We start from the raw sequence: 12,824 nt of genomic DNA, 5'->3' as shown, positions 1-12,824 counted from the left end.
ATGCAGCTGCATAAAGTTGCAACACCTCAACAGAGGAACATGATGCCCAAAGGCTTCAATAGCTGAGGAAAGGTATAATGTATGCTGTTGTAATAAATGATAAACATTAAGAAAGCAACATATTCATGTTCTGAACCAATAAAGTTGAACTTGGACAGAATGTGTAGACTCTCTTTCAAGCTGCTGTCACACTGAACATTTTGGACTGAAGAAGACAAAACATTCTCCCATGCTGATATTATACATCTTGAGCTGTACATTTGCTTCACCAGTCCATTTTATACCCACATTTTCTCATTCCCTCAAGAGTTTAAGACCTAATCAGGCAATCTGTACCATTTACTTTGGGAGTTATTCATATGAACTTGTCAATGTAAAACATAACCAATATGTCATTTTTCTCCATCAAGAGCCCTCAATATCTTATCCAACCATGAATTAGTTGCAGTTGCTCTAGAGAGGAGAAGAAAAGCACTTTATATTTTGTGGATTGACACCAATTGACTTTTGATTGGATTGGTTGGTTTCTAGCAAAAGATTAATGATACAACCTTTACTCCACCTAACAATATTGTTGACACAAAAATGGCCAACCATCTTTATTACTCTAGTGAGAAACAAAAGTTACAATGCTAGCCATGAAGCTTTGTATCGTGGGTGAACTAAAATAGTAATTGCCTATTTTCTATATTTAATTGGCTTTCTTTAAAGGGCAGTCGGAACTAAACACAAGGAAGAACCCACCTATCTCTTCCACCTATCATCCCCAATAATTGAGAGGAAAATGGACTGAAAATTTTGAAGCTCAAGCTGTTGAGAGTGAGCTGCACAATGACTTGTATGCGTCTACACACTGTTTAAACTTCTCTTCTGCCGCTACCTGCAACAGAGTAGATAATCATGTTGCAGGGAGCCCATATTGCACACAACAAGGGTAAAGAAGGGCTTAAAGGAACTTCTCTTCCAGATTAACAACCACAGAAGAAATAATACTCTAAAATGACAAAACCAACAACAATCTAAAATGATTGAACAGAGTTTCATTACTCATAGCAGTAACTTGAGAAATATATAGCCCAAGGTAAAAGTACAATTTCCTCTTCTTAGCATTAGCTTAGATTCTCGCAGCCCAATTACCCTTTGTTGCTTCCTCTTTCCTCCCACTCTCTAGCCCTCCCTTTCTAAAAACCTAAAGGGGAATATCTCAACCTTCTTCCAATTTGTATTTCATTGAATTTGTTCCAGTTTCTGATTTACAGCAATGCTAAATCTGTCACACAAGTATGACATGTTTCTTTCACGATAAACACAAGTAATGCATGTGCATATTTCGGGTGATAATAGACAATCAATAGACAAGAAATAAACTTACCTGTGAAGGGCCTTGATGCTTATCGGGATGCCATTTGAGAGCTGACAAGCGAAAACTACATCAAGAAAATTTTCAACAATTTAACAAGTTGTACATACATTTATACTAATCGTAAATTATACTGAACATAGAGTACTTCTCTCTTGAAGAACTCACGCATTCTTAACATCCTGAATCTGCAGAGGACCTTTCAGGGGCAAACCAAGAACTTTTCTATCAGAATTTGTGCTGTCAATGCAAGGCTCAGTATCAGACTCTGCCTCACTTTCAATATCTGATTCTCTGGGTCTTCTAGAACTCCAGTTGGAATGTTCTCTAAAGTCAAATCCAGTTGTCGAACTCTGATAAGAGGGCTCTCTCCAAAAATACCAGCTACACCACCTTTTCCCAAAAGATGCCTGGAAAATATTTTCTGGATCATCAACATCGTCATGCTTTCTCTCTCTTCTTAACTTACCTGAAGATGCAGGAAAATTGTTAAGCATGAGAAAATGGAAAGGGCTTGGTCTTCATTTTAAACAAGAAAGGAATGAATAGATACTACGAAATTTTTCTGTAAATATCATGGTCTATCATGCTTTCATTAGGACAATCACCTTAAACCCATTGTGATAAACAAGCAATAAAATACTAGTCTGCTGGTTTCGTGTTTACAATATTATAAAATTACTTATACAGCAGCACGTTGTTAGTTTGTCGGAATGTCAATACACTTCCTGTAAGCAACGCCGTTCCTAAAAAAGAAGAACTAAACAAAATACAAATGCAAGGAAATGCAAGAGTCACTCAAGATGGGGAAAATGTATCCAAAGTGAAACTCGTTGATAATACAGAGCATGTTTTTGTACAAACAACAGCTCTTTTTCATCACATCTAATAAGATGTCTATGATGTATGTATGCTCCAGAGCAACACAATGAAAGAGAGATAGAGGACTCTATTAAGACCAAATGCCCCGCATGGCATCAAAAAGTAGGCCATAAAATAGAAACTCACGCTTCATTCTCCTATGATGAGCTCTAGCAGCACGACGTGCAGCATGAGAAGACTTAGATTGGTCTTTCTTGTCCAAAGGTTCTTCCTCATCCACATCCCATGTTGTATCTGTTTCGGCAAATGTCTCCTGGGTTGTTAAGAGAAAATCATAGAAGCAATTGACCATTGGTAATGAGTATCTATAATCACTAGTGTAAAAACTAACACATTAAAATGAAAAACAATACTGTAAAGGTTAGCAAAAAGATAGCTTTTGGGCTTTACAAAGAGGGAAAATTGACAAGTTTGAGTACTACTATGAAAAGAAAGAAGAGAACAGAGACAAGTGAAGAGGATAATTCAGAACATCAATAATGTGACAGATTTCCATTCCTGAAGTAAGAGGTGAACAAGAGAACTCATTTTAGCAACTTTGTAAATTCTCTAAGCAAGCAATCTGGCCTTAAACATCTCTGTTGTGCCATGTACGCATAATACACCCAAGATATTTTTTTGTTTGAAAGGAAATCCAGATTTCATGGTCATGCAATATTTTCATGTCTGCTATAAGGTTTTTGGCTAGGCAATAAAAATAAAAAGTAACTTTACCAAAATTTGCACTATTGAGACCATATATAAATATTTAAATACATATCCAAGGTTCATTTACCTCGATCATGCTATTTTTTCTTTACGTAAATTAAACAAATATAGCTGGTTTAATTGGTATTCTCACAAGATAGGAAAAACAACTTCTAGGAATGAACTTTGAAGTCAATTTCCTCGAAATTGAGGAGAGGAAGATTTGCTGAAAAAGAACAAATGACATGGGGAAAGAAGAAGTCAATTGCTAGGAAATTGATTTCTAAGAGATTTTATAAAGATCAATAAAACCAACAATATTTCAATAATTTCCAATAAAAATATCAATATTTGGATAAACAACCCCACTTTCCAAGGCAGATGAGTTGAAATACAAGCTGTACGACCTTTTCCAGCAGCCATAGTAAAATTAAAATTCGGTGATAAAATGTGTAGATTCAAAATTGGTGGTGGTATAATTAGCCCCTTTTGAAGCTAGTAACGGAGTCTAATGAACTTAAAAATGGGGAGTCTAATGAACTTAAAAATGGGTTCTACACAAGGAATTTTTTGTGCTTTTGCAAATTCTAGTTTCTTTATTTCATGTTGGTTCCTACTATGCCATCTAGATGAAAAAAGACAAGGAAGATAACCCCCTCTCTTTATCAATTGGCGATGATATATCACCTTTAGCAAACACTGATGCAGTCGGGCAAATGTCAAAGTTAACCTGAAGCTAACCCCCTCTTGTAATTCTAATAGTACCCCACATGTTCTTCACAGAAACTTCTTCAGTCTGCAATCTATGATGAGGAATGAATCAGTTTCACCAGCTTTTGAACTACAAGAGATGGTCTTCATAGTTAACCAGTATTAAAATATTTATAGCTCTCTTCAGCAATGATGTAAAGAAGAGAAAGATGAATGTAAATTTCCCCATCTTCCTTCTTGTGCATTGAAGAAGACGACATTTGGTTTCATCCTGGTGTCATATGATATAGGATTTGATTGGAAAGAGTTATACTCTAAGTGCAGAAGGAAGCAAGAATATGATTATATATATCTTCTACTCTCATTTAATTGGCTGACCCATAATTCTGAGTATGGTTTGTAGCAAAATCTAAAAACCTGCTCCATGCAGTCAATGTTGAAGTAGGTGGAAGGAATGATCCATAACAAAGGTGAAGCATGGACACAAGAGCAGGAAAGGACACGATCTTCTCACCAGAACTATCATCAGATTATATGCTCAGAATACATCTTGTGTGTCGTATAGGAAAAAGCTAAATCCTCAAATGCTTCTAATGTGGATGAGAGTTCTAAGATTATCTTAAAGCTATTCCTTGTAAAAAATGAAAATAAAATCTAAATAGATTGTTTACATGGGTTACCAGATTGTTGGCATAACCTTCTTTCAAGAGTGTCCAGAAAAAGCAAAGCTCTTTACCACAAACAAAAACCAATCTATCCTACACAAGGCACCGAGCAGACACTACTCTTAACAACTGAAAGTTGCTGGCATCCACGATACCTTACTCGGGGGTCAGTTCACAGAGCAATCCGGCAACTCTTTCAGTAACCCAGAATGACCTGAACCCTTCAGCTCTTAGATTTAAACCGGATTACCACTATGCTAGTCTGATATGAAAAGAAAAAGATGAATCCCCAAAAACAGTCTGATTAGCCAAGAGCTAAGAAGTAACTAAATTACTCCCTAGTATGTAAATAATTCCTTGCAATCTCAGCACCAAATACATGTCTACTTTTAAAAGTGAATGAAAAAAACAACTTGCATTTTAGTCTATTCTACAAGTATAGGATAAGCCAACACTGAAAGATATGTATAACTCCCTGATAATTTTACAACTCAACATTTCAGTGTATGCTACAAGAAAAATGGATTTTAGACCTAAAAAATGTGTATCCTCCACCTTAAGGCAGTCACAAATGTAGCACAGAGAAAGGGGATACATTAATGATTTGAATGGAAGTAAACATACAACAATAAGATTCATCAAGCACAGTGTTCACGAAAAACTGACACAAAAGTCAAAATAGTGTGGATTCACATGCATAAAAACAGAACAAGTCAATGGAGAGGGATTTCTAGTTACCAGAAAAGTTAGAAATCTCATTCATGTGTCCAAGGATCTACCTCAAATACAGAACTGGAGGCTCCACTATTGAAGAGTAGACTTTTCAGTGCTTTCTTGGTATCAGCACGCTTCTGACGAATTTTGTATTTTATATAATCCTGTTGAAATTTACAAAGTCAAAGAAAAGGAAGAACAGTAGAGAACTAGAAACGGTTTCTCGCCACAACTGAAAAAACTGATGAATGAAGTTAGAACAGTGAAGGACTAGAATCAATTTCCAGGAAAATGGAGAACGGCTATTAACAGGAAATGCAAGAGGGGAGGAGAAAGAGTGTTGCTTAAGCAGATATACACTTGTACACCCTTGTTTTTCTTTCATTTACTGTCTTTTTGCACATTCTCTTACAACCAAATTTCAGCAGCTGTACAACTAGTTTAGTTAAGACTCACCACTTTCAATGTAACTTACCCTAAACAAGAAGCGAATTCTCCCCCTTTTGAGTTTGCTGTATACCTAATCCCTAGGTAGAAAACTTGAAAGGAAAAGAATATGGATCTTTATATTTTAATTTATTAGATCGAATTTATCACCTTTTGGAATTTCAGGTAAGTCAAAGGACATCATACAACATTTTGCACATGAAAAGAATGGATCAAAGATTTCCTTATCAACAACAGAACTAAAGTTTGAGGTGTTCCTTTTGACTTTGACATGGTATTAACAAACAAGTTGGACACCCCACTAAAATTACCCACCATCAAAGCGGTCATTCCAAATTTTAGATTTTCCAATAAATATAGACTTCTTTTGAGGGGGTGGAACAGTTAACTTGATAATCAGTTTGAATGTTCAGAGAAGCAGCTAGAAATTTTAAAACGTTATATTTAGGAGTTTACCTTAGATGGTTTCTGGCCACTTCTCACATCCTGCAGACATTATTTGTCAAACTTCTAAATTAGTAATAAACTAACCAAATAAAAAGGACTAACCTATAACAGGTAAGTGGAGAATGCTTGATAGACATCAAAACAAGGCAACTAAAATCAACCAAGGGACACAAGCACATACAACAGATAAATGGACTTAGCTCATACATGACAAATAGATGGTCATTAGTATTAACGGCTTCGCACCCAAAAAGTTTAATTGTCTTTTGCCTTGTCTTACTAAGTACAACCACATTTCTCTGCCATTTCTTAACGTAATGAAGTATCCTCCCCCCCCCCCCCCCCACAACAAACACATATGAAATTAGACATCCTAAAGATAAATCCATTAATCTTGGTCCAATAATTAGGAATAATTGCTGCAATCCTGATCATTGTAAACAGAATCTAGTGCATCTTCGGAAAAGCGTTTCAAAAAGTATCAAAGGCTTTGTAGAAATTAGTTCATGAAACAAGTGATTATGGATAAGGTAGTTTCATCTGTGGAAACAAAAAGAAGAGACAGGATAACAATCTGCCACCATCCTAATCACTGATTATCAAATTTGCAAGATGATGATAAGAAAGAAAAAATTGGAGATTTGTTATTCATCTACCTATGCACAATGGACTAGAAAATTGAAAAGAATACTAATAGGCTAACTATTTCCCTGAAACATTTTTAAACACCAAGATTCATTTCATTTTCTGATACACGCCTGGAAATCAAGGAAGATGAAAGAAATACGAAAAATGTGAACAAGTTCAAATCTTTTTGTCAGTGCAACTCAAATAACAGAAAGAAATTCTCATTGGACATTACTCAGGCCACTGAAATTGACTCAAACAACTAAGCAGCATCCAGTGTCACCTAAAATTGGCCATTACACCAAGCAAGTTGGCACCTCTAGATTTCAGACTTTAACATGTAAAATTGAAAATCTATTTTGAGACCTTCATCCCCTTTTATGGTTCTAGTCCAAAAAAGACAATTTACCACCACAGCATAACTGTCATTCCATATGTACAATACAACAGCACACATTCAACAAAATTCCAATATTCAAGCAACCAAGATATCTTAGCACATCACCACCTAAGAACCATCATTAGTAAGTAATCAGATAAGAAGAAGCAAAGTTTTGATTCTGAACATGAAAAACGAACAGGGCTTTCCTCATATATGAAATGGGATTCTTATATTCTGGGTGCTAAAGAAATATACTCACAGGGGTCTTTTTACCGGCAGAAGGCCATTTGTTGTTCCATCTCTCAAGGCTAACTGTTGTAGAATGAAAATCAGCCAGCTGGGTTCTTGATGTCGATGCAATTGCTGTTGACTGAATCACTGAATTCCTCAAAATCAATATACTTCTCCATCTGGGTATCACTTGCATTTCCTCTCCAAGATAACAGGAGATTTGGGAAAGAGAGTTGTTAGACGTGAAAGAAACGAGAAAATTTTAGTCCTAGCAGTATAGTATTGCGTGTGAAGGGAGACTATTGAGCTGCTGTTTCGCCAAAGCGATGCTGCAGCGTGGATATAGGGTCCATCACTCCGTCTCTTTTCTTTTACTACTATTTTATTCTCCAGCGGGAAACTAGGGAATGGGAAATCCTGGCCTAGTAAACTTCGAAATGGACTCCCTATTCCCTAATGGATTGGTTACCAAATAGTAGACGGGTGTGGAAGGAAAAAGTGCAACAGGTTGGACATTGGAAGACGCAAATTATGGTATCTAGTATCTACTATGAAAACCGCCCACCAAACCATAGTCCTTCCCAATCATATGTTTTTCCCCTTAAGGGTCCGTTTGTTTCGGGGGAAAATATTTTCCTAATTTCCCGTGTTTGGTTGCACAAAAGTTACTGAAAATATTTTCCTATGTAAAATATTTTCACTCATCTTATGGAAAACAACTTCCCTTCCAAACTTACTGAAGTTGTTTTCCGAAATGCATGCATCCCGCCTGTAGTATGTTCCAAACTTACTGAAAACATCTTGTAGTATGTTCTTTTTTTTTTTTTAGTGTAAACAGGAGGACTCGAACCCAAGACCTCTTCCTTACACTCCCTCCCCCGTACCACCCAACCCAACTCTCCCCCTAGTATATTCAAAATAAAAAAAAATCTCATCCTGTTCATCCTATGTTAGTAATTAATTATGTATAATAGGGACATTCTTTTCTAGAGAAATTTTTAGCAGTGAGAGTGCAAGATATATGTCATAATAAGCATTGCATGTGATTGATATTTGACACTAAATGGCCAGCAATTTGTTTATTGCTTAAGGAGATATTTTTTATTCATATATACATTTCTCCAAGATTTTTTAAAGTTAAACAATGAGATAAATTTTTTTATTTTGCATGGGAAGAAGTATGTAGTTATAATGTGTAGAAAGTAAAGATAGAGATAAAAGTGAAAATATTTCAAAAGTTAAACAAACACCAGAAAAATGAAGTAAGAAAATATTTTCAATAAACTAACCAAACACCTGAAAATGATGAAAGGGAAATGATTTTCATGGAAAATTACTTCCACGGAAAATATTTTCCCAAGGAAAACATTTTACTTCCAACCAAACAGACCCTAAGTTTTGAAAATTTTCAACACTATCCCTTATAAATTGAACTCCCCTTCCCTCAAGACCAAAAAAAACTTTCAAAAACTCATTTCTTGACTGCAAAGTTTGCATGTGTATAAAAATAGCTTCGTCAAAGTATATTTTCTGGTTTTGTCCCTAGATGTCATAGATAACCATACGAGATATACAAAGATATTAGGTTTTAGGATGCAAAATATTAAATGAAATTATAATAAAAGAAAACTTATATGATTGTACAAGGTGTATATATACATACATATATATACAGACACATATATATATACATATACATATGTGTGTGTATATACACACATATATGTATATGTATGTATATATATACACGCATGTACATGTATATACATTTACCACTTTTGATTGGAGCTCTTATGCAGGCACAAAAGCAGCAAGCTCTATTACAATTGGTTTTTACTTCCTTTGCTTGGACCTTTTTAACTGTTTTAGCTTCTATTGGCTTGATATTAAACAAATCAAATTCTTTTACAAATTTATTCTCATATAAATCCTTCCCCTCTTATTTATGCAAGTTGAAATTAAATTGTCAATATCAATTATTATTCCTCAAGCAATTATTATTCTCATGTAGTAAAAATGTTTCGACAATTTTTTGATATTTCTTGACAATATGGAAATTGTAAATGATAGAGAAATAATCAACGTGTGAAGGTGATAGTCTTCTTTTAAACTTTTTTTCTAGCGAGGCAAAATCTCTAATTTTAGAGGTCTCAAACAATATATACCAATTTGACCAAAGTTGAATGCCTCATGAACATTATATTTGTTAGGCAAAAGTTTTGAGGACCAATTTGCCCAAAAAAAAAAAAAAAAAAAAAAAACTCCCTAACAATTGAGGACTAAAATTGTGTGTTTTCGATTTATTATTATTGAATATACATTTTTTTTTTCAATTGACAGCACTTATTGGCGCTTTTATATTTGTGTCTCACGCTAGTCAAACTTTCCCAATCATATTTGTTCTTTGACAGATAACCAGCTCAGTATTACCTAATCTTTGCAAAATTTTGGTGCCTTTTTTCTTCCCAATTGTCACTATAACTATCATCATGAATAGTTGATTTCAAATGTAATAAATCGAAAGCAATATATAGAAACATAAAACTAATTCAACATGAATTTGATTATTTTCAAGGGAAATTAATAAAAGAGAGATATATTTTTTTTTTACTTTTTATCAATTCATTGTTTAATAATGCTACAGAGAATATAACAAATTTCAACAAGCAAAAGATGACAAATAATAAAATTAAATAGGAATTTCCTTATTTTGATTTGTTCCATTTTTCTTCGTTGTTTGCTCTTTGTTTTTAGATAGATAAATAATACATCATTAATCCCTTTTCACGAAAAGCATCACGAGAATTTTAATAATTCAGTTAACCCCACAGTAAAAGAGCAACATTCGTGACAATTATATCACAATATGAACAAACAGATTTCGAGTTGCTTTATCATTTTTTTCTGTCAAACAAGTTAGTAATTAATCTATATCCATCCAGATCACTAATGTGGAGAAATTTGACCACTCTATAAACTTTGAATGGGCCAACCTAATTTTAAATTAAATCTTAGTAGTAAAAATATATTAATTAGATTTGGCCTTAGGAACTAATTATAACCCATCCCTTCCCCACTTACAAAAAGAAAAAAACTAATTAAAACCAAATTCAAAGTTTAAGGACCAAAAAGATACTTTTAAAAGCTGAAAGACCAAATAATACCATTGGTAAAAAGTTGAGGGACAATTGAAATTATTTATCCAATATGTCATAAATGATAAATGAATATTTTCACAAAATTTTCTTTGCTTTTTCTTGAATTAGAGCGATCTACCCCATCAAAATTCGTATTTGGTGAAACTTTAACTTTCCAAATCATATTCATTGGCATAATATAACTTTCAAGTAAAGCTTATTTTTAAACGATTATAAGGTTAATCAAGAATGTTAAATTAACCACAGATTCTTCCAACCAAAATATTTCTAATTAGTTCAAGTATATTTACGTAATTTGTGCAAGTATAGTTATACTATAAAAATTTTCTTTTATATAGTTATACTATAAAACGAAGAACCTTTAAGAAGCATTATGTCCCATTAGTACTCTCTTTAAAACAAAATTTTTCTAAGGGAATGATGGAACTCAAGAAGTGAGGAGGGGATGGAGGTTGTGAATCCATAATTTCTAATTTTTAAAATATCAAAATGAAGAACCGTTAAGAAGCATTATGTCCCATTAGTACTCTCTTTAAAAAAAAATTTTTAGAGAAAGGATGGAGCTTAAGAAACGAGAAGGGGACGGGGGTTGTGAATTCATAATTTCTGATTTTTAAAGTATCAACTTTAGCCACTAGACCAAGACCTCATCGATCATTCTATTAGCACTTAATTCCCATTTGATGTGAATTATAACCTCTCAGCCATCCTTTTAGTATTTGATTCCCATTTGATGTGAATTATAACCAGTGTGCACAAGATAATAAAAAAGTTAAAGATTGCCTTTTTGAGCATTGTATGATTTTGGTAAATTGAAGAATCCGAAATTACATTAGAATGGACAACCTTTTTAGTTAGGGTTGAAAGGATCCAGTAAACGGCCCAACTATCAATGACTTGTTTTAGATTCAAGGAATACACGAAGCCCTTCATGGGAATATTTGAGTGAAAGCATTTCGAGTTACAAATTCCAACTCATTTTGGAAACGGGTGTGAAGCATGAAACAGGGAATAGCTAAAATGTGAAATATCCACTTATACCCTTACAATTTTGCATTTGACTATATAATTCCCCTATCATTTTAGGTAAAGTAGTTAGATCCTAATTGTGTTATATTTAAGTAAGGATATAACTGAAACTTTAACACGCTTTCTGTATTTTTCAACTTTGCACCAAACCACATTGGAATTAAATGAATATTATTGACCAGTACTGGGCTTATGTCATAAAAGACAAAATCACGGGATGGTAAATAATAATTTACCTTAATTTAAACTACTTGCCATTATTTTGATTCTTGCACATAATGAAATCATTATGTAGCTTATTTAGGAAAACAACATTAATTACTATGAGCAAAATGCAAATTCATAGTGAAATATCCATCGACAAATTTCTAAGTAAGAACAAACATGTAAATAGTCAAGACATCAATTTGGTATACTTGGTACCACTCGATCCCTTACCCTTCCAACGAAGAAATTTTATTCTAGTGGCTAAGGTTAGACTTAGGATATAAAGGTTTTGGGGTTTAATCTTCATTTTTCCTCTCCGTTTCTTAAATTACATCTCTCCCTTATTAGGAGAAAAAAAAAAAGGCACAATTTCTTACCTTCCCTTGCCTATTTGTAAAGCTTAAAAATTGCAAAGCAGAATTATTGTCACTAGGATGCCATGCAGCTACGGCATGCAGAATCATGGAATTGGGCTTTTGCTGAATAGAGGGATCTTACTTCACCTCGCCTGGTTTCTGGTGCCCCTAATACATGAACGAGTTATCAGCTACCCATTAGAATTATAGACTTGGGCTCTTTCTGAATATGTGGGATCGTAACTGCGCCTGGTTTTTGATGGACGTAAGACTAATGCTGCCACTCTGCATGAATCTGCAGATAATGAACAAGCTTAATTTCCATTTACTTTTAATATTTTGCATGTTATTAATTTGTTAATTTAAATTATAGTTAGCACTTAGTGTATATTTGTGGAGTTGAGTTATGATGAGACGTTCACTCCAGAGGCATTCTGCTAAGCAACCTTTCCTGAAACACCTCAATCAACATACTGAGTATAAGCAATTACAACTCCTATTTATCAGCATATTTTAACTTCCACGTAAAAATATTGCCTTTTCCTAGCTATACATCTGAATGTGAAAATGTTTGCAATTGCCTACGTATTTTATTTATAATTTTCTAAAAACAAAGTACCTTGGTTACGACCCGTGTACGCAGAATCTTGAAAAAGAGGAAATGTTGTGTAAATTTTCTAGAATAAGAAGTTACCATTTCATTTTTGATGCACCTTGTTTTTACATGGACGTTTGATGTCTTGAAACAACCATGAGAAGTGAACTCAAAAGGGTCATTAGAAGGCAACTGCCTAGGCTTATTGCTTTGCTTAAGAAAGTGATTAATTTGCCTAAAAGTAAATTAGTGATATTTAGTGGAATAAGTAAATATCAGTTAGAGAAATTCTACTTTTTCATCCAAGTTATCCGAAATGAGGACTT

At 33.9% G+C, this 12,824-nt stretch overlaps 1 protein-coding gene across 2 annotated transcripts; it reads right to left on the bottom strand.

Moving 5' to 3' along the window:
- Nucleotides 1-63: 63 nt before the first annotated feature.
- LOC113777489 lies at nt 64-7,565 on the bottom strand. Of its 2 annotated transcripts, none has more exons than XM_027322594.1 (7): nt 7,182-7,565; nt 5,923-5,952; nt 5,085-5,183; nt 2,369-2,495; nt 1,529-1,829; nt 1,373-1,427; nt 64-880 (listed from the first exon to the last, which is right to left on the bottom strand). In XM_027322594.1, the coding sequence occupies exons 1-7, from the start codon at nt 7,347-7,349 to the stop codon at nt 806-808; spliced, it is 855 nt and encodes a 284-aa protein (XP_027178395.1). In that variant the 5' UTR covers nt 7,350-7,565; the 3' UTR covers nt 64-805. The 2 variants fall into 2 exon arrangements, with proteins under 2 accessions (XP_027178395.1, XP_027178396.1); XM_027322595.1 differs by lacking the exon at nt 64-880 and adding an exon at nt 1,069-1,270.
- Nucleotides 7,566-12,824: the final 5,259 nt, after the last annotated feature.

This window comes from Coffea eugenioides, chromosome 7 (assembly GCF_003713205.1).
Source record: "Coffea eugenioides isolate CCC68of chromosome 7, Ceug_1.0, whole genome shotgun sequence".
Lineage (NCBI taxonomy): Eukaryota > Viridiplantae > Streptophyta > Magnoliopsida > Gentianales > Rubiaceae > Coffea > Coffea eugenioides.
Note: the sequence above shows the minus strand (reverse complement) of the source record. Positions and strands in the feature narration are given on the sequence as shown.

Coding starts and splice junctions, on each gene's coding strand:
- LOC113777489 (XM_027322594.1), bottom strand. CDS start 7,349: ATGCAAGTGATACCCAGATGGAGAAGTATATTGATTTTGAGGAATTCA. Junction 2,496..5,084: donor CCTCCAGTTCTGTATTTGAG/GTAGATCCTTGG, acceptor TTAACAACCCAG/GAGACATTTGCCGAAACAGA. Junction 881..1,372: donor AGCATCAAGGCCCTTCACAG/GTAAGTTTATTT, acceptor ACTCTGTTGCAG/GTAGCGGCAGAAGAGAAGTT.